This window comes from Daucus carota, chromosome 7 (assembly GCF_001625215.2).
Source record: "Daucus carota subsp. sativus chromosome 7, DH1 v3.0, whole genome shotgun sequence".
Classification (NCBI taxonomy): Eukaryota; Viridiplantae; Streptophyta; class Magnoliopsida; order Apiales; family Apiaceae; genus Daucus; species Daucus carota.
The window spans coordinates 40164809-40183462 of record NC_030387.2 but is presented as its reverse complement, the minus strand read 5'-3'; the positions used below and the strand labels follow the sequence as shown (position 1 = coordinate 40183462).

Below are 18654 nucleotides of genomic sequence, written 5' to 3'. Positions count from 1 at the left end.
TTTGCATTGAAGTGTTTAACAATGTAATTTTTCTCATTATGTTTCTAAATGAAGACAAGTACACTGAACGATTGGTCTCCTGGTTAAAGATCCATATTAGGGTCTCGGTATACTATTTCCTCCGTTTCAAATTAGATATTAATACATCTTAAAATATCCCTCCGCTTCAAGTTAGATTCTTTAAAAGTTAACAGATAGGAACATCCAACAAGGCTTGTGCTGATAAGCAGTAGTAGCAACTAACAAAAATACACCCTGCCCTCCACCTTCCCCATGCTGGCTGCTGCCTCTAAGTGTTGACATTGTATTAAGAATTCAGTTCTATCTGTTTCACAGATTCTTAAAATTTAACAGATAGGAACACCAGTAGTAACAAAATACATCCTGCACTCCACCTTCCCCATGCTGCCTTTCTAAGTGTTGACCTTGTATTAAGAATTCAGTTTTGCTTCGTAATGTGTAATCGATGATTTAATATTATATAGGAGTAGCTTGTTTATTTATGTTGCTGAGAGGCTGCTAAGTTCATTCTTTAACCATTCAGTTCTGTTACTGTTAATGTCAATGGTCAACTGAGATGCTAGTGGTTGAGCATGAACTAAGCAACTATTCCCTTATTATTTTTGCAGCATTTTTTTATTATTCTAGCTTGTTTAACAATATCTGTCTGGGAAGATACATTCATCTTGCCATGGGCTATTGACTACTGAGTATTGTTGCTACTTCACAATGGATTTCATGCATCTCCTTTGTATCTTCTTCATTTCTGTACTCTCTTGCTCTTATTTGATTAGGGGTCAGCAGCCTTACATCAGAAAAGCTACGACAGCTTGTGGCAGCGCGGACAAGTCAAATTCTGCACTCGGATATACCTGCAATGGTGTCACCCCTAGATGCCAAGCTTATCTCACCTTCAGATCTCAGCCTCCATTCACCTCAGTCTCTTCAATTTCGAGCTTGTTGGCTGCTGATCCATCTGAGCTGTCTCAGCTCAATTCAGTTCCCGAAGACGCTACATTTGAAACAAATAAGGTGGTCCTTGTTCCTGTCAACTGCTCCTGCTCAGGCAAGTACTACCAGGTAAACGCGTCTTATGTTGTACAGAAAGACGAGACCTTTTTTATCATTGCTAACAACACTTTTCAAGGCCTCTCGACATGTCAAGCCCTCCAAGCGCAAAACAATAATCTTACAACTAAGAAGTTGTATGCTGGTACGAGACTTATCATTCCTCTGAGGTGTGCTTGTCCGACTAAGAACCAAACTAATGATGGTGTGGATTATCTGTTAAGTTATTTGGTTACTTGGGGTCAATATGTTGCACTTATTGGTGATATATTTGGGGCGGATACTGGCAGGACTCTTGATGCCAATGGTTTATCGGAAGATGACACAGTTATCTATCCTTTTACAACCCTTCTAGTTCCTCTGGAAAAGCCCCCCTCAAGTTCTCAAATCTTACCAATTCCATCACCACCTCCGCCTCCACCATCTTCACCTGTTTCTTCGTCACATACTAAGAGTAAAACATGGATATATGTTGTAGCTGGAGTTCTCGGAAGTCTTGGTCTATTGTCAGTGATCGGAGTGGTGGTTTTTTGTTTCTTCTTTCGTAAAACTAAAAGTGGAAGTAAGAAGGATATAGATCCAGTATTCACCTCAGAAAGTTTTGAGGCACTAGAGAAATCAACAGAGAAGAAATTTGAACAAGAATTTGATTTCTTGGAAAGTGTATCCATTTCTGCTCAGTCCCTCAAAATCTATACTTTTAAGGAGCTTGAGTTTGCTACAGAAGGTTTTGATCTCAGTTCTCTGATTAAGGGGTCAGTTTATCGTGGTAGAATCAATGGTGATCTTGCTGCTATAAAGGAAATAAACGGAGATGTAACCAAGGAAATCAATATACTGAACAAGATCAACCATTTCAATATCATCCGTCTTTCAGGCGTCGGCTTCAATGATGGAACTTGGTATCTTGTCTATGAGTTTGCAGTCAACGGACCCTTGTGCGACTGGATATATAACAATAACACAAGCCAAAAGTTCTTGACATGGACTCAGCGGATTCAGATTGCATTCGATGTAGCCACAGGGCTTAATTATCTCCATCGCTATGCTTCCCCTCCATACGTCCACAAGGATATAAAAAGCAGCAATATTCTTCTTGACACTAATTTAAGGGCCAAAATTGCCAACCTAAGTTTAGCAAGATCAGCTGATGAGGACGGAGAACATTTTGTCTTGACAAGACACATAGTCGGAACACAAGGTTACATGGCTCCAGAGTATCTAGAGAATGGGATGATCTCCCCAAAGCTCGATGTTTATTCATTTGGCGTTCTTTTGATGGAAATGCTTACAGGAAAGGAAGTTTCTTCACTGTACGAAGCAAACTCTGACTTGAGCAATGCCCTCAGGCCTACTCTTCAGGAGGAAAATGAAAAAGCGAATTTAAGCAGTTTCATGGATCCTGCACTGGAAGGTAATTATCCGACAGATCATGCCATTTTCGTGATCAGACTAATAGATAACTGCATTAAGAAAGATCCTTCAGTGCGTCCAGAAATGGATGTTATTGTGCAGAATCTATCAAGAACTATTAATAGTTCACTCTCCTGGGAACATACAGGTAACTTCGAATAGCAAAGTTCGAGTTACAATTGCAGCTTGCAAGCTGCTGTCAGTTTGTAAATACATTGTGTTTCAACTCATATGTACTGTACTTAAGAATCATGCTTCTTACATTTACTGGGTAGTTTACTGACGTTTGATGTTCGATAAATTATGAATCGTCTTCAGAACTTCGAACATTCAAGATATATATTATCACATGGGTCGTGGTCCCCGGAGTCGGGGACCTTTAAATGACATGTTATTTTTCGAATGTTTGGATGAATATTGGTGATTAAGATTATAATATTTTTAAAACATATTTAGTATTTTTTAACTGCCAATATTATAACAATTTTTAAATACATTCAGTATGTTTTAATCCTTATACGGGTAAAATGACTTTGTCCGGCGGTTAAAATGCGTTTTACCCATCCAACAGTTAAATGCTGAACATGTTAAAAAAGATGTTATAATCCTGATTATCGAATATTCATCCGACTGTCAATAATAGGCCACTTAAAAAGTCCCGGTACATGATTGATGGAGACCAGGACCCTTATCACATATTGCTAAACTGCAATTTTAACATTCAGTTCTGCGGATGTAAAAATGAAAAATAAGAATGCTTCCTGCAAGTTTTTTTCTTTTTCTTTCTAAGTTTCCTGCAAGTATTTGGTTCTTGCTAAGGATAGAGATTAATTACTTTAAAAACCACTCCACTTGAAGGAAGCTCTACCAAATAAAAAGCAAAACACTAGATATCTACTGCTTGACTAAGCAAAACTTAACGACCAATGACCGCACGGGTAACTTCAAAGATTCATCTGGTTCCAGTCCAGATATCTAGGACCTTGCATCCATCTGACAAGTTGAATGAGCAAGAAATGAGAGCTCGGGAGTCGGGACTATCTTTGTGAAACTTGGTCTGGCTGAATGGCTGTAGATTTTTCCGCTGTGCACAATGCGGCTAATTTGTCAAGCTTAGAGATCCGCCTATAGGGTACAAAGCTTTTTAATAAGATAGAATCCATCTATCTTGATAGCCTCTCCTCTATGTTCTTTCAAAATACTACCAGAAAGAACTCGAAGAGAAGAAAGCCAAGAAAAAAACATCTGCTTCAAGTAAGGGGCCTGTAGCAGGCCCGGCTGTGAAGAAATTGCCTGAAAATGGATTTGAGAAGTATGTAACTTGGTCATATATATCACCATGAACCATTCTTGGTCAAGAATATTCACCTTTAATGTGCAAGTCACATATACTACATAGTCCAAGGGAGGATTGGGTTCAAGAGTATAATCAGTAAAACAATCAATAAACTGCTTAGGATTGGGTTCTAAGATAAGCAGAAAGGTTAAAGAAAAGAACAAGCAAAAGTTTGTCACCAAGTTCAAAAAATATATTGAAGCACTGGGAAAAGAAATCTAGAAGGATTTCAAACTCATGTTATATATAGTTCAGATGTTATCATATCACCTTGACCACCATCCAATTCACATACTACATTACAAAAAACTCTTACTTTTAATCCACTCACGATTTCAGCACATAGATTCCAAGCTGTCCGAGTAAATCTTATAAACCGTTGCAAGATCTGAAGAACTCACAGTGAACAACTGACCAGACAATGCAAGTGGAGGAACATTACTGATCTCCTGGCTTTTTTCTTCTACAGAGGCAGCCTCTCGGAGCTTACCTTCCTTCCAAAGACTATTCACTAGAAAATCCTTTGTCGAAACATCAAGCATCAGGTTAGCATTCCTCATATCCTCAAAAACCCTCAAAGCAAGAGCAGATCTTTCAGACTTGCAGTACGCAGTAATAAGAATCTGGTACATGTAGGCATCGGGGTTCATCTCACTCTGTTTTACCATTGCAAAGAGTCTCTGCACTGTTTTTATTTCTCCTTGGAGAGCAAAGTGGTGCATCAATCCTGAAAATGTTTGAATATCTGGAAGGATTCCGCACAGTATCATTTCATCTAGGATATCTAAGGCCTTATCATGCATCTTACACTTGGCTAATGTTCTTAGAAGAGATGAATACAGGAGCAAAAGACTATTTGTTGATAAGGTACCACATATTGTTTTAGCACCTTGGAAAACCTTAAGCGCTGGTTCACCATTCCCTGATATACCATAAAAATCGATAATCAACTTGATTGTGCTAAAGGATAATTGTATATCCTCCCTTTTTATTTTAAACAATAGTTGATCAACCAAATTGACTTGCCCGTCACGAGCTAACTTGGTGATCATCCTTGATATGGTGTAAACATTATGACAGAATCCTGGTTGGTAAGAAACCCAAGTGAAAAACTGCCACGCCGTTTCAGCAGAACGGAAATTTCTAATCATCTTGGAAACCAACCGAGTAGTCCATACAAAATTAGCATCTTCCAGTGTTGATAACTCTTCCGGTCTCCAGTAATACAAAGCACTAGCCAATGCAGCTGGGTCGAACCATGGTTTCAGCTGAACGGCATTTTCACCAGCATTGCAGAGGGTAGAGCCAACGTCTTCATTTGCATGATCATCATCATCGTCGTCATAATCACTATCAGTTATAGATGATTTGATGTTTTTAATCCTCTGATCTGGTAACATTTCTTTAACCAATTCTGTAGTTTCCTCAACATAACCTGCCTCCTGCATGCGCTGTAAAGATGAATGCATGGCTCGACCAGGCAATATTGCATCAATGTGCATATTATCAAGTAAAATTTTAACCATATCAAATTGACCAGTATCAGTGAATGCCCCTACCAAAACTGAGTACTGCCTTAACGTCCGTTTAATCCTCATTGAAGGCAGTATTTGGAAAACCTGCATTGCTTCATCCAGTTTCTCTAAATTTACAAGGTGCTCAATGATTACCGTATATGTCCTCGCATTTGGAAGCCCTCCTTCATCAATCAACCTGCAGAATGTCTTCACAACCTCAGAGTCTTTATGCGTCTGCGCACAAAGTGCCATGATAATGTTATAAGACTCGGTACATGGGCGATTCTGCACTGCTCTCCACTCCTTCCAGACAGAAAGGACCTCATCAAGGTCCCCAGCAGCAGCCAACCACCTCATCTTATCCATAAAACTAACACGTGCAACATTGATAAATTTCCCAGAATCAATTCCATTAATAAGGGCCTTAAGTTTAGCAACCTGTCCAGCTTTCGCAAGAATCTTAGCCAATGCATGGAGACTATGTTGGGTATGCCTAAAATGTGGAATGCCCTTCAGACTCTCCACCAAGAACAACGCAGACTCCGGAGAAGGAGCTGAATTTAGAGCATTTGTCACCACAAACGAGTCCAGAGCCGGATCATTTAGAACAGGCACCAAAAACTCTAGAGAACTAGAACGCATAATAAGCCGAATCGAATCAATCAGCTTTGCTCTCTGGAGATAAAGCGCAACCTGATTCCCACATGGCTTTCTCGAAAAACAACGGCATTGGACAGTAAGTACATCAAACAGAAACACTCTACTAAAGCACACTGGCAACAATCTTATATAGCAGCTCGAGTATCCTAAGCTAGACAACAAAGAATTAGCTCTAACTGTGCTTAAACCGCGACGTATAGTCATCACATAAACACGCCAAGAATCATGAACACCCCAATAAAATTTGGACTAGATTGTTCTCATGGCTAAAAAACTTAAGTGAAAACGAGAAAGTATAGGCTCATGTTCTGTGAGAACACATATCAAACAGTTGGCCTGCATACACAACTCCCTGATACTTAAGTAACCCTCTTCCACAAAAATTATATGAGGGTGATTGATGATGTGATTTAATCTATTGTATCAAGTTCAAGGTTTATTCAAAGGGTTTAAGCATACTTCTCAGTTCTCATATTAAAATTTTCTTCTTCCCACAGGGTTTAAGTTGATTTGCTATTTTATTAAGAGGATTTGTGAAGTAAAATTAAGCAAGTGTCTATTGTAAATTGTAATTTATTAAGAATTTTTTAAAATTATTGATAAAGGAAATAAACATATCAATCACTCTTTTTTAAAGTGTTTTATTGTATTTATTTTTTTTGACAGAAGTGTTTTATTGTATTTGAATTCGAGTAAGTTTGGTCAAATTAAACAGATTATAAATAAATTTCAATGAAATGAATTAAAAGAATTTACATTTTTATTGATTTATAAGTTATTGAAAAGTTAATAACAAAAATAAATTTCATAAATTATTTACTTTTCGGGTTGAAATTGATTTTTATTTAAATAATCATAATAATAAAACGACTTATTTCTAATTTTAAATTGAACGTATATTTTTTAATTTAAAAATAAAAAAATACTTAAAAATGGGGGGAAAACCCGGACAAACACGGTCCCATGTTTCTAATATTTCGACTACTAACATTTTAATCATTATTTAAGTGATAATTAATGTTACTTAATTAAGTGACCAAAAGTCACATTTAAATGCCATTAGATACTCTAATCTACAATTAGAAACAAAAACCACAATATAAAGAAAATTCTGCTCAGATACATATATATGCTTAGAGTGCATTTCATAGGCTACAGTCATGTGCAAAACAGCAAAAGCAAAGTTATACATTCCTATCTCTTTCTCTCTGTAATATAGATGTGCATGGATTATGCATAACATACAAGCACTTTCTGTTTATTCAGTCACCTTATGATTTATTCTAATACTGCTCTTGTTCTATTGAGCAATTCTGAAATTTTGTAGAGCCAGGGTATATATACTTGTGTACATATGTGTGTGTTTGTGTGTGTTTGTCCAATGTAAGCTGCAACCGACGCAGATTTTCTAAGGAAAGCAGCCTGTTAGTCTAATGTGATCGAGGGTTCTCCTGAGGCCATACTTGAGCACTGCCTTGTTACCCTCTCTGAATCCATCTCCGTAGGCTGCTGAGGTATCTGATTCAATCTGATGCTTGAAGAACTCCCCGAGTTTCTTTTCAAAATCAGAACGCTTTCCCTTCTTTGATGATGGGGGAGCAGATGAGGAGGAGGATGCTGATGAAGTTGAGGCCATATTACTACCAGAACCGGCCATTATCTCAGAATCCAACCACATATGAGCTAGCACTTGGCATATACCTTCTTCAACTTCTGGACTTAGATTGGGATAACCTAATAATTACCCGATTATTATCATTATTCTTGAGGCTGTATGATTAAAAAAAGGGTATATTTTGATTTGCAAAGATAAGCACCTTTTAGCCGCAGCCATGCATGCATCATCTCATGTGCCAAGATTGATCCGGTCAGTAACCTGAAAATTTTGAGTTTGGTTTTAGTCTGTATTTCAGGAAGTGCATGAATGAATAAAGTCCAATATAGACAATAGAAGGAAACTTTATATAATATTACCTTGGAAGACTATACAAAATAAGAATAGCTGTCACCTCACACTCGCGAATTAGTCTGTAAGGTTCTGTAATCATGTCTATGATCCGGTAGCCTGCTCCAATCTTAGGTCTCCTTGAAATCTGTGGTCGGTGAGTAATTAAATATATATATTTAAACAGCTAAAACACCAAGTATAGTAGATGCTAAGAAAAATATTCATACAGTGCTAATGGTTTGTTCTTCTGACAGGCAAAGACCTCTCGTCTCAGGCATGTGATGATGACCCTGAAATAGGAGAAAATTTGAATATCAAGAGTACAGGCAGTAATAATTTAACCATCATTTGAAACATGGAGGACATAAATAAATTCGCCTCACATGTTTTTCTCCTTCCATGGCCTCATTTAGCGCTTGCCTCTCAACTAAGAGCAGTGGTATTTGTTGTTCCACTTTCATTAACAATCCTTCATAAAAGTCTTGTATTTCAAGGTAAAGAGGTTGACATTCATGTGTGTCCATTATAGATGAGTCCAAGCACTCCAGACAAAGCTTTCGACCATCATCTAGTAAAAGATATCTTGTATCCCTGGGCTGCATCGGATTGAAAGTATTTTATAATAAGAATCAAGGAATGCCCAAGTGTCGGTGAAAAAGTTTGATCCTCACCTCGCCTTCTCTTATGCTCTGTTTTTTATTATATTAGTGTGATTTCTCATGCACTAGCAAGAAAGCTTAAGTACCTTCTTACAATTACTATTAGAAATTCACAATTCTTCGAGCAATTCATTTATTAATCAATGTAAGCAAGATTCTTTTTTTTTCTGCTATATATGTGTAACGGTGTAAGCAAGGTTTAGAAACCTTCTTACAGTTATATCTTGGTTTCAGGAAGGGATGATTTTTTGGGGGTAACCAATTTCCCATACCTCCATTCTCTCACAACTGCAACATCTTGGCGTCATGTCATGCTCATGTGAGGGACAGTACTTCTGTTCCCAGAAAGGATGAGCCCTATACTCAATAAGACCAGCCGCATTTGTTGGGATCTATAACATGACATTAAAATAGGACTTAATTAATACTAAAACAGCAGAGTTAATAACACTGCAATCCACATGTAATCAGCGAGAAGTAATTTGATAATCTATCACAAAATTAGCACCCGCGGTTTGTGGCATAACGTAATATACATAGTTCATTTTACAATAGAAATGTACAACTAGAGCAAAGAATATAGCCACTTACGAAGTTCTTACAAACATCACATTTGGGGTGATGGCGTTCCTTGTAGCAAGATTTGTGAAATGGCCGATTTTCAGACATTGAAAACTGCAGCAATAGAAAGAAAAATCATTTTCTAACTATAGGGCCAGATATGTATCCCCTAATTATATCAGGTTTATGAAGAGAAACTAAAAACCTCGTGAAATTTTTCCTTAAAAGATTCCGGATAACCACTTTAATTCTTAAAAGTGTCGTACCTCATAATCAGATATTGGTATATTACAACTATGACAGCGAAAACATTCTGGATGCCAAACACCGCCCATGCAACTTAAAAATCGTCCATGGCCAATTTCACTGTTGCAACCTGCACAGATCCTACAATAGAATACATATAAAATTAAATGGTGAAATTTCATATGTTAATATGAAAATAAGGAAATAGATGAATATAACAAGTTGCAATTGTGCATCAAGAAGGCAATTTGTGCATACAAGATTTCACTCCAATAAAAATTTCATATAAATCGGGCTTCATACTCCAGCTTTATATTGGGGTTTAAACTGAGACATCTTTTCAAAGTTTTACAAAAACTGCTATGACAACAGGAATCAATTGTAGTTTAAATAAGTTTACAAACTGAGCTATATTGGCCTGCACACTTCAAGTCATTACCAACTCATATTGTGCAGGTGGCTGTAACATTAGACAGAAATTATACACCTTAGAAGGCCAAATATATTATCACATAACAGTTAAGCAGCTGATGCAGCATAACATATGAACATTCCTTTGTATTCTTAATACCAAATTATTAATAGAGATCGATAAGCAGCTGAGCAGTATAATAATCTGGATTCTAGATACAAATCTTATTGCACAGATTCATAGGTTTGTCTTTTTTTTTTTGCCAACTAGACACTCAAGCACCAATATAGCCTTCGACAAGGCATGGACCCTCGATCTTTGTAAAGGGAATGAGGTCGACACTGTAGAACAATATACGTGTCTGTGTGTGTGCGCACACACACACACATAAATATATATATGTGTGTGTGTGTGTGTGTGTGTGTGTGTGTGTGTGTGTGTGAGGAAAGAGGGGGTAAAAATGATATAAAAGTGTAAACCAGCCAACGGAAACATTTAGAACATACCTGAACCCAGGTGGATATAGATAAGGATATGGTTGAAACAAATTTCCAAAATCATATTGAGGTGTAGAGTCTATGTATAAACTTTCTTGAATAGCCTTGGCAAGCTGTTCATCTTCTTCCAGAAGAACATCCATTTTCGGTTTTTCTACCTTTTCCAGTTCAGAATGCGGTTCAGGCTCTTCTTCAGGTTCTGGTTCCGGTTCCGGTTCCGGTTCTGGTTCTGGTTCTGGTTCAGGTTCTGGTTCGGATTCTGATTCTGGTTCTGATTCTATTTTAACCTCTAAGGAATCCAATAAAAAGTGATGTTATTATTTGAACCAAATCAATAGAGTTTTTTAGGTTTATCAACAGCTGAGAAAAACTGTCAAACATTTGTATGATAATCTTTTTAACTTAGAAAAAAGTAATATCAAGTGAGGAAGCATGATCAGATTTACAATCCTTAAAACAATAACATGTGAATACAAATGAAAGACCCCATACCTATTTAGGGGATCGAAGTAACTTTAACTTGGGAACGATTGTGTGATAGATATAATGCTTAGGAATACCCTGTAACAGTCTTCTATTTGATACTCATATCAAGTTACACCATAAAAGAGTTTGATTGAATGAGATTCCTATATTTTGCCACAAAGCCTCACATACAACTTAGATTGATAGGATAAAAGCAACAAGCTAGGTGCCACAGGCATTCGTGTATAATTTCCAGCCACTGCAAGTCTGTAACTAACAAGTTACACAATCACAGAAAGAGCACAAATATTCTTAGCTATCCTTCACGTTAATTACTAGTAAGAGAACATTGCCATGACCATGTTAAGCTTCTAGTTGTTTCTTACTTCTTATATATTACTAAGAAGTACGAAACATGCAAATAGAATGCATATGTTAAGAATTATATTATTTCTACATGAATAACAACTACGTAATTCATGCAACTTACCTACTACTTTCTTTCCTTTCAGATCTTCTTCTGCAAGAGAAAGTGCAATAGCATGATCAATATCTTCCTGCTCAAAATCTGACCATGCATCCTACATCAATTCCCAGAATACCAACAGAAGAAAAAATTGTGAGTATACATGTACACATAAGAAGCAAAAATTGGTAGACATCTTTCAAGCATATTTGTTTGCTAAGCCAGTGAAGGATCAGCATATCTATCTAAAAAATAAGCTACTTATTAAATGTAACATCTAAGTAGCAGAATCACTAATTACCACTGAATTAGAAGGGCCTTCCCAAAATTTCTCCTCATGATATTTCCCATGATATTGCCCTTCAGAGATTCTATGGCTAGATCCTTTCAGAATTTTGGTTAACCATCCCATGTCGCTATTCCCACACCTAGATTGACAAATCTTTTTCTGCATCCATAAAATTTGGCTAATGACAGTTCATCCTATTGCAGATCAATATAGTATCTAGCGCAACAGAAAGAGAAATGTTCTTAATTTATATAGACTAGTAGTCATTGGCATCTTCAAATCCCAAAATTTTTGATTGAGCTAAAGAGTAAAAATGTAAAGACAAACAGTTCTTCAGTCAGCTGCAACACCAACCAATAACCAGCTAAAAAGTTGAACAAACATCAAGAGCCTAACAGCATCAAATGATGACAATGAATTGATGGTTTTTGAAAGAAAGATGGAAATTAATAAAGAACACCTTTCACTAGCATAATGAATTGTCAGTCCTGATCGAAAGCATAGGCAAAAAGTGAAAAGTTAGCACAAATATATAAATAAAAAGAGGCGAAAATGAAGAATAAAAATGTAAATATGAAGGGTTGAGCCAAATTCGACACAGGGCAGAAGAAGAACAGTAATTAGAAAAAAGACGCAATTAAGTTCGCATATACCCTATCTGAAACAGTTGCACAAGGACTTGAATTGCAAAATTAATACAGTAGAATGAACATCTAACACAATCGAAAATTCCTTAACATACAACACAAAACTTCCACAACAGAGAACATCAAATTAAGAAACTTCAGCAGTTGTAAGATATCAAATCATGAGAATATATTCACATATCAGAATTCCGATTGAAAAATACATAAAAGCAAGAATCTTGAAATTGATGGGTCATTCTCAAAGTAAAACAGTTGCCACAATCATCACAAGCAAAACAGTTTACCTCAAAAAATGCAAGAATCTATTGACAAGATTGAATCTAATGAATCCCAGATCAAATGGAATCCCCAATTCACTTGTAATCATACTCACAAACAAGATTCTTGATTTCCCTTCATACCCTTTTGCTTCAACCACTCCTGCAAATATAATTTACTGCAATAACTAAAATATATACCACAAAATTAAAAAAACTAAAAAAGTTTCACTCTTTAATTACCAAAATAAATAAAGATTCAATCTTTAAGCTTCAGACGAACATTCCAGTGAAAGTAAGAAAAAACACAAGAAAAGCACTTGAAAACCAAACCATGCTTAGCATACAGGCCAAGAAAGTATAATAACAATTATTATTAAAATTTAAAAAAAAAATGGGGAAAAAGTTGAAACAGTTGAGATCATCAGGCTCATCTATACCTTCCTTAAAGGTTGAAAAATGAGGCATCATGGGTGTCAATTTTTACAAGTAGTTTCTTCTTTTTTTACAAGTGGGTCCCACTTAACCCTCCATTTTATTTCTCCACCATATGTAAACTAGAGGTTAAATGTGCATAAAATAAAGTTTATAAAAAAGGGTATTTACCTTAGCTAGAGATGAAGTGCCATGAAGAGAAGTTGAAGTGTGGAGACAAAGAGTCACAGAAAGAGTCATGCTTTGGCTTTATTAGGTGACAATTGAGACCTAGAGACCTCACCCTGTGTCTCACCCATGTTATCAGATCAAAGAATGGTCTTTGAGCTGATGGCACATATTTAAGTATTTCTTTATCGTAGATAATATTTATAATATAATATATAATTTTTAATTAATTAATATATTGATCGATCAATATTTATTTTTATTTTTTTGATGATTTAGATTTATATAACTTACAAATTAGTATTTCTTTTAACTCTTTTTAATTTAGAGTCCAGGAAATAACAACAAATATATGATGATAAATACGTATATTGATGAATAAACGTTTTTAATTTAAAATTGCTTCTACAAAAGGCATGTATTCTCATATTTTTACGTTAAAAATTGATTTTTATGCGGTATTTTACTATCAAATTTTATAAAAATACTATTATTCATATTATACCTCATATGTAAATACTTAAATATTAATAAAGTATTATCTAATTTCTACGATAATATTTTTTGTGAGTAACTTAGGATCTTCTTGAAAATTAATTTTGAAAGAGGATTGATAATTATCATAATTCAATAACAATAAAATAAGAGAATTATATATTATTGTTATTTGATAATATACTCCCTCCGTCTCCCGTGGTTGTTTACGTTTACTGTTTGCACGCATTTTGAGGCTCCTATAAAGTATAGTTGTAGAACTTTTTTCTAAAATTTTCTTTTTTGAATAAAAATTTAAGTATCAAATTTTTATTCAGAATAAAAAAATTAAAAAAAATATATTATGGAACTATACTTTAAATGAGTGTGAAAAAGCGTGCCGAAAAGTAACGTAAAAAAATGAGGGGGACAGAGGGAGTATCTCTCTACGTCTCATTCAATTCTATACTTTTTTCATGATCCGACACGCAATTTCATTTTTTTATGAAATATAATTTATAACTTAATTTAATAATTATTTATTCAGAAAAGAAATTTAAAAAATTAATTATAAAATTATTTTCTAAAAAATATTAAAATACGTGTCCGACACCAATATATTACTAGAAGGGGCCAGCGGTAAATAGTTGTGGAGTGGAGACTGGACCGACAGGTCAACGATTCTCTGGCAGGTTGGAGAAGGTTTATTGTCATGTAAGTGGACAACTTAAAATGCTTCAAGGACATTGTGGCCGTCATTTCAGATCATTTTTGCACTAATTTAGTTTTTAGGGATTTTTTATAATTATGCTTGGGGATGTACAATAATCACGAGAATGTTAAGTTTTAATTGACATAATAAATTAATATCAATTCTTTTAATAAAAAAGTCAAAGTTGATGCTTAGTGTGTGTTTTCAGACACGTTAAATTCTAACTATAGTTTCATGCAGTTTTCTATACAATTTATACAATTTGATAGAATTGGACGAATATAACGGGGATGTATATGGCATATTCACCCGACCTCAAAAATTAATTTGTTTTTTGTAAGAGTAAATTGTAAAATAATACATGACTCTTACCTATTTTATATATTAACAATTAAAGTTTTAAATTCATAAATGGATGGTCAAATATTATTTTTATTAGAAAAATCGCTTATGATCATTTTTGTGAGATAAAAATTAATTCTTTTTTTTTAAAAATGACTACCTACATAAATTTGAAATTCCAATCATGAAAATTAAAAAACAAATGTCAATTTATATTTCACACTTATTGTTAGTTCACAAAATTTTGAACAAATATATAGAAACAGTTTGATATCACCTAAAAGAAGTGCTTCTTACCTATAAACGAGAAGTTAATTAAGTTAGAAGTAATTTTTATTATCATTTATTTGGATAAAAACATTTTGTGTTTACAACCTACTAGAGTAGGTATTAAATTATAAATATAATAATAAATTATATAGATTATCTTTTAGAGTCTTCTTCTACATATTTGTAAAATCAAATTTTAAAAATAAAAAATATCACTAGCATTTTTAGGTTCTCTGACTCATAAGTTAATACCCCATAGCTCTTGCCCTCATTTGTCAAATGGACATATCAGGGATTTATCTCAAAATGCAAACAAAATATAGTGGAGAAACGACTAGTTTGTTGATATTATTGGTAGCCAGGTCGGTAGTGCACGAGTGAATCTTTTGAGTTGAGTTTTCTTTTAGCCGGCTTTGCTAGAATCTTCTTTATCAGTTTGAATCTGATTTTTTTTAAACTGCATCATGGAACTTCCTTTAAATTTTTCATATTATCTTATAAAAATTATGTATTTTTATAATATAAAAATTACTTTAAAGTTTAAACAATTATTTTCATTGAATTTTTCAAATTTATTAAGTTAATATGAAACATACCATCAGTTTATCCACTTTCTTCTTTCTCACACTATTTTAATTTTAATGGATTTTTTCAAATTCTGAAACCTAGCAAAACAACCATTGATGTTTTAAAATTCTAGAGGATAGCTGAGCACCGCTACAGATTACTTGATAAATTAAAAATTAATCAAAATATTAATTAGATTTATAATAATCTTAAATTAACACAACTTAGTAATTACGTGTATTCTTCTACAATAAAGTATTAAAATAAATAAATAATATTGATATTAAATAAATACTTAATACATACGTTACAAGACAAAGTAATTAGATGTATCAAATATTCCGAAGCAATGTAAACATGAAAAACAAATTACTTATTATATTTTTTTAAAGCTTAATTTGAATAGAAGTGAATGCATAATTTCTTCTATTGTTTTTACCAATATTTCCTGAAATTTTTTATTATGACAGTCTATACAGGATATTGACTATCTTGGCCAAATGATCTTTGAGCAAAAAAAAACTCTGATCATCACTTATGATCGAAACCAATTTTAATTTTTAGGTCATATAAACACAGACTTGCATATAAAAACTCTTAAAAAAAATTTAAAATTTTGGTATGCGATAAGTGTAGACCTTACGATAATGACCTTACAAATTACATTAATCGTTAGTATTAGATTCTTCTGTGGACAAAAAACGACAATGCTTGTATTCTTGTAATTGGCAATATCTTATGGTAATATGCTTTTTGGTGTATTGTTTTTACATACAAAACACGAATGGTTATTATAAACTCGTTTGATTCTTATTATCTTTATAATTATTACTCTTTTGACGAAATTATTTTACGATTATTTTAATAAATGTGATTATAAGTGGTTTTTCAAGTAAGCAAACATGGAGATGGAGTGTAAGTCACTTGAGTGTAGCTCAGAAAGTTGCACACAGCTTGTCGGCGCAAGATCCCGAAACATTTAACGGTTTTTCATGAATATATCACGTACATGCACATGTACGTATGGTGGCAACAAAAATTGTACTAGTAGTATGGTTGAAATTTGGTGCTTGACTTTAGACACGTAATTTAAGATGCATTGACCGTCTAGTTTCGAAATATATTTTTTTAATTTTTTTTTTGTAAATGAAAATTTCATATTTAAATTTTTATTTGCAAAAATAAAATTTTAAAAATAAGTAATGTAACTATGTGATCAATAAACTTTAAAATACGTGCCCAAAATCAACAAGCTCGTATAATTTTGGATGGAGGGGGTAAAACTTGACCCAATCCAACCTATTCGGGTTAAAGAGAAATGAGCCCATTAATATTTCGATTTCGGATGGTTCGGATTGATCGGGATAAAAAAAAGTTGGGTTGGGTAGGTATTGCGGGTTGTTCGGGTTTTTGTTCACCCTAAATTAATACTAATTAGTACTGATTAAAGAAGTCGTTCCTGTGCCATAGTTAAAAAAATTATTGAATTATTCAATTAATTATTTTAAGATATTCTGTTTTTTAAGAATATCTTATCCGATTAATTTGTTTTATCATATAAATTTATTATATATGATTATTTTTTAATTATTTTACTAATTTTTAGATATTTATTAAAGAAAATTCATCCGCATACAGTGTTTTAAAGATTCATGACTTATCAAAAATTTCCAATTTAATAAAAATTATTTTAATATTATTAATCGGACATGACAGCCAATTAATTTTTGTTCCTAATTTATATATTCAGGACCCAGCTCTAAATGCTGAAATTGCCGTCAGTTCTCATTTATGAAATGGGCCTTAATGAAATAAAAAGAAAGAAGTGAAATATCAGAAATTTTGCAAGATACACCGCTGTACATCTGTACAAAGAGTCAAAGAACCTTACATGGCTACATCCAGATAGCACAAAAAACAGTGTTCTCGGCCCGTAGATGTGATGTACACAAAGCCCAAAAGACTTCAAATTACGTAATGTCCTGGGAAAAGCCCATTTATAAAACTTGCTCTTCACTTGCATATTTCAGAAATTCTATGATTTTATTAGTTTTTATGAGATAATTTTTGATATATATATATATAATATTACATATAAATTTTATTAAAAGAATAAATCATCATAAATTATTTTAAATTGGTCTTTTATATTTTTATAAAATCAAATTTCAAAAATAAAAATAAATCATTAAAAAGTACTCCCTCTGTCCCTCTCATGTCGTTACAGTTGTTTCACACTACTCGACACGCATTTTTAGGCGCATATAAAACATAATTCTATGACTTATTTTTTAAATTTTTTATATATAAAAATTTAAACATCAAATTTTTATTCGGAAGAAAAAAAGTTCAAAATAATTTATCGAACTACATTTACAAGAGTATTATTAGCGTAGTCTGTACCCCAACAAATGTGGGGTACAGACTACGGAGGGAGTAAGATTTTAAACTTTTCAAGTTTTTGTTAGCGTATAGATTTGTGACCGGTGCATTTACACGAATACCTCAGTATTCGTTTTTTTAACATATTTTATTTTAAATTCCTCATTCATTTCTTAATATATATTTTTTCTAGTCGAAATTAATAAATCTTAGCTGCTTTTACACCTATTTTTTTTGACTTTACCGATTACAGTAATATTACTCTTAATTAAAAAAATTCGATACATGCATCTGTTCACATCAATCAAATACAGGTAATCAAAATTTTGCATCAGACACGACACTACCATATGTCACTTTTCATCATAAAGCAAACAAAATCAAAAACGGCCAAATTAATAAAAATATATATATAATCATAAAATACACACACTTTCCACACGTAAATAAATAAATATATATTGTTCCATCACGATGGACTTAGATGGGGACACAAGAACAGAAGACACAGAAATAATAATGCAGAGATTAAATAATGACAAATTAATTTGAAATTGAAAGGACAAAAATATAAAATATAGATACGATGGGGACATTTATGTACATATGCACGGCCAACCGGCCACTTATCACCGTAGCCGACTGGTTGTCTTCAACAAAAACGGCGGGGATATAACAACTCTCACCGCGATTTTAATTCTATTTATTACGAACCGTATTATTGACTGGCTTTTTAAAAATTTATATCCCGGTAGAGATTTTCATAAATGATACAGTACCGGCCAAATTAAGAAGTGGATAGGTCAGTACCAATAATTTTTTTAATTTTTTTTTTGGAGTTGTGATTTTTGTTAGGAATTTTG

General features: G+C 33.6%; 3 protein-coding genes across 4 annotated transcripts; 1 reads left to right on the top strand and 2 right to left on the bottom strand.

Annotated features, from left to right (window-relative positions):
- Nucleotides 1-593: 593 nt before the first annotated feature.
- On the top strand, nt 594-2782 carry LOC135146696 (lysM domain receptor-like kinase 4). The gene has a single exon (XM_064082240.1). The coding sequence runs from the start codon at nt 730-732 to the stop codon at nt 2641-2643; it is 1914 nt and encodes a 637-aa protein (XP_063938310.1). The 5' UTR covers nt 594-729; the 3' UTR covers nt 2644-2782.
- Nucleotides 2783-3271: 489 nt separating this feature from the next.
- LOC108194312 (pentatricopeptide repeat-containing protein At5g66631) lies at nt 3272-6544 on the bottom strand. Its single transcript, XM_017361261.2, has one exon. It carries the CDS (start codon nt 6196-6198, stop codon nt 4153-4155), a length of 2046 nt encoding a protein of 681 aa, XP_017216750.1. The 5' UTR covers nt 6199-6544; the 3' UTR covers nt 3272-4152.
- A 548-nt stretch (nt 6545-7092) lies between these two features.
- LOC108196651 (protein DA1-related 1) lies at nt 7093-13186 on the bottom strand. Of its 2 annotated transcripts, none has more exons than XM_017364038.2 (13): nt 13048-13186; nt 12469-12604; nt 11550-11696; nt 11273-11363; nt 10327-10606; nt 9429-9549; nt 9193-9276; nt 8874-8993; nt 8326-8538; nt 8170-8232; nt 7969-8087; nt 7812-7870; nt 7093-7728 (listed from the first exon to the last, which is right to left on the bottom strand). In XM_017364038.2, exons 3-13 carry the CDS (start codon nt 11658-11660, stop codon nt 7403-7405), a joined length of 1587 nt encoding a protein of 528 aa, XP_017219527.1. In that variant the 5' UTR covers nt 11661-11696; nt 12469-12604; nt 13048-13186; the 3' UTR covers nt 7093-7402. The 2 variants fall into 2 exon arrangements, with proteins under 2 accessions (XP_017219527.1, XP_017219526.1); XM_017364037.2 differs by lacking the exon at nt 13048-13186 and adding an exon at nt 12685-12895.
- Nucleotides 13187-18654: the final 5468 nt, after the last annotated feature.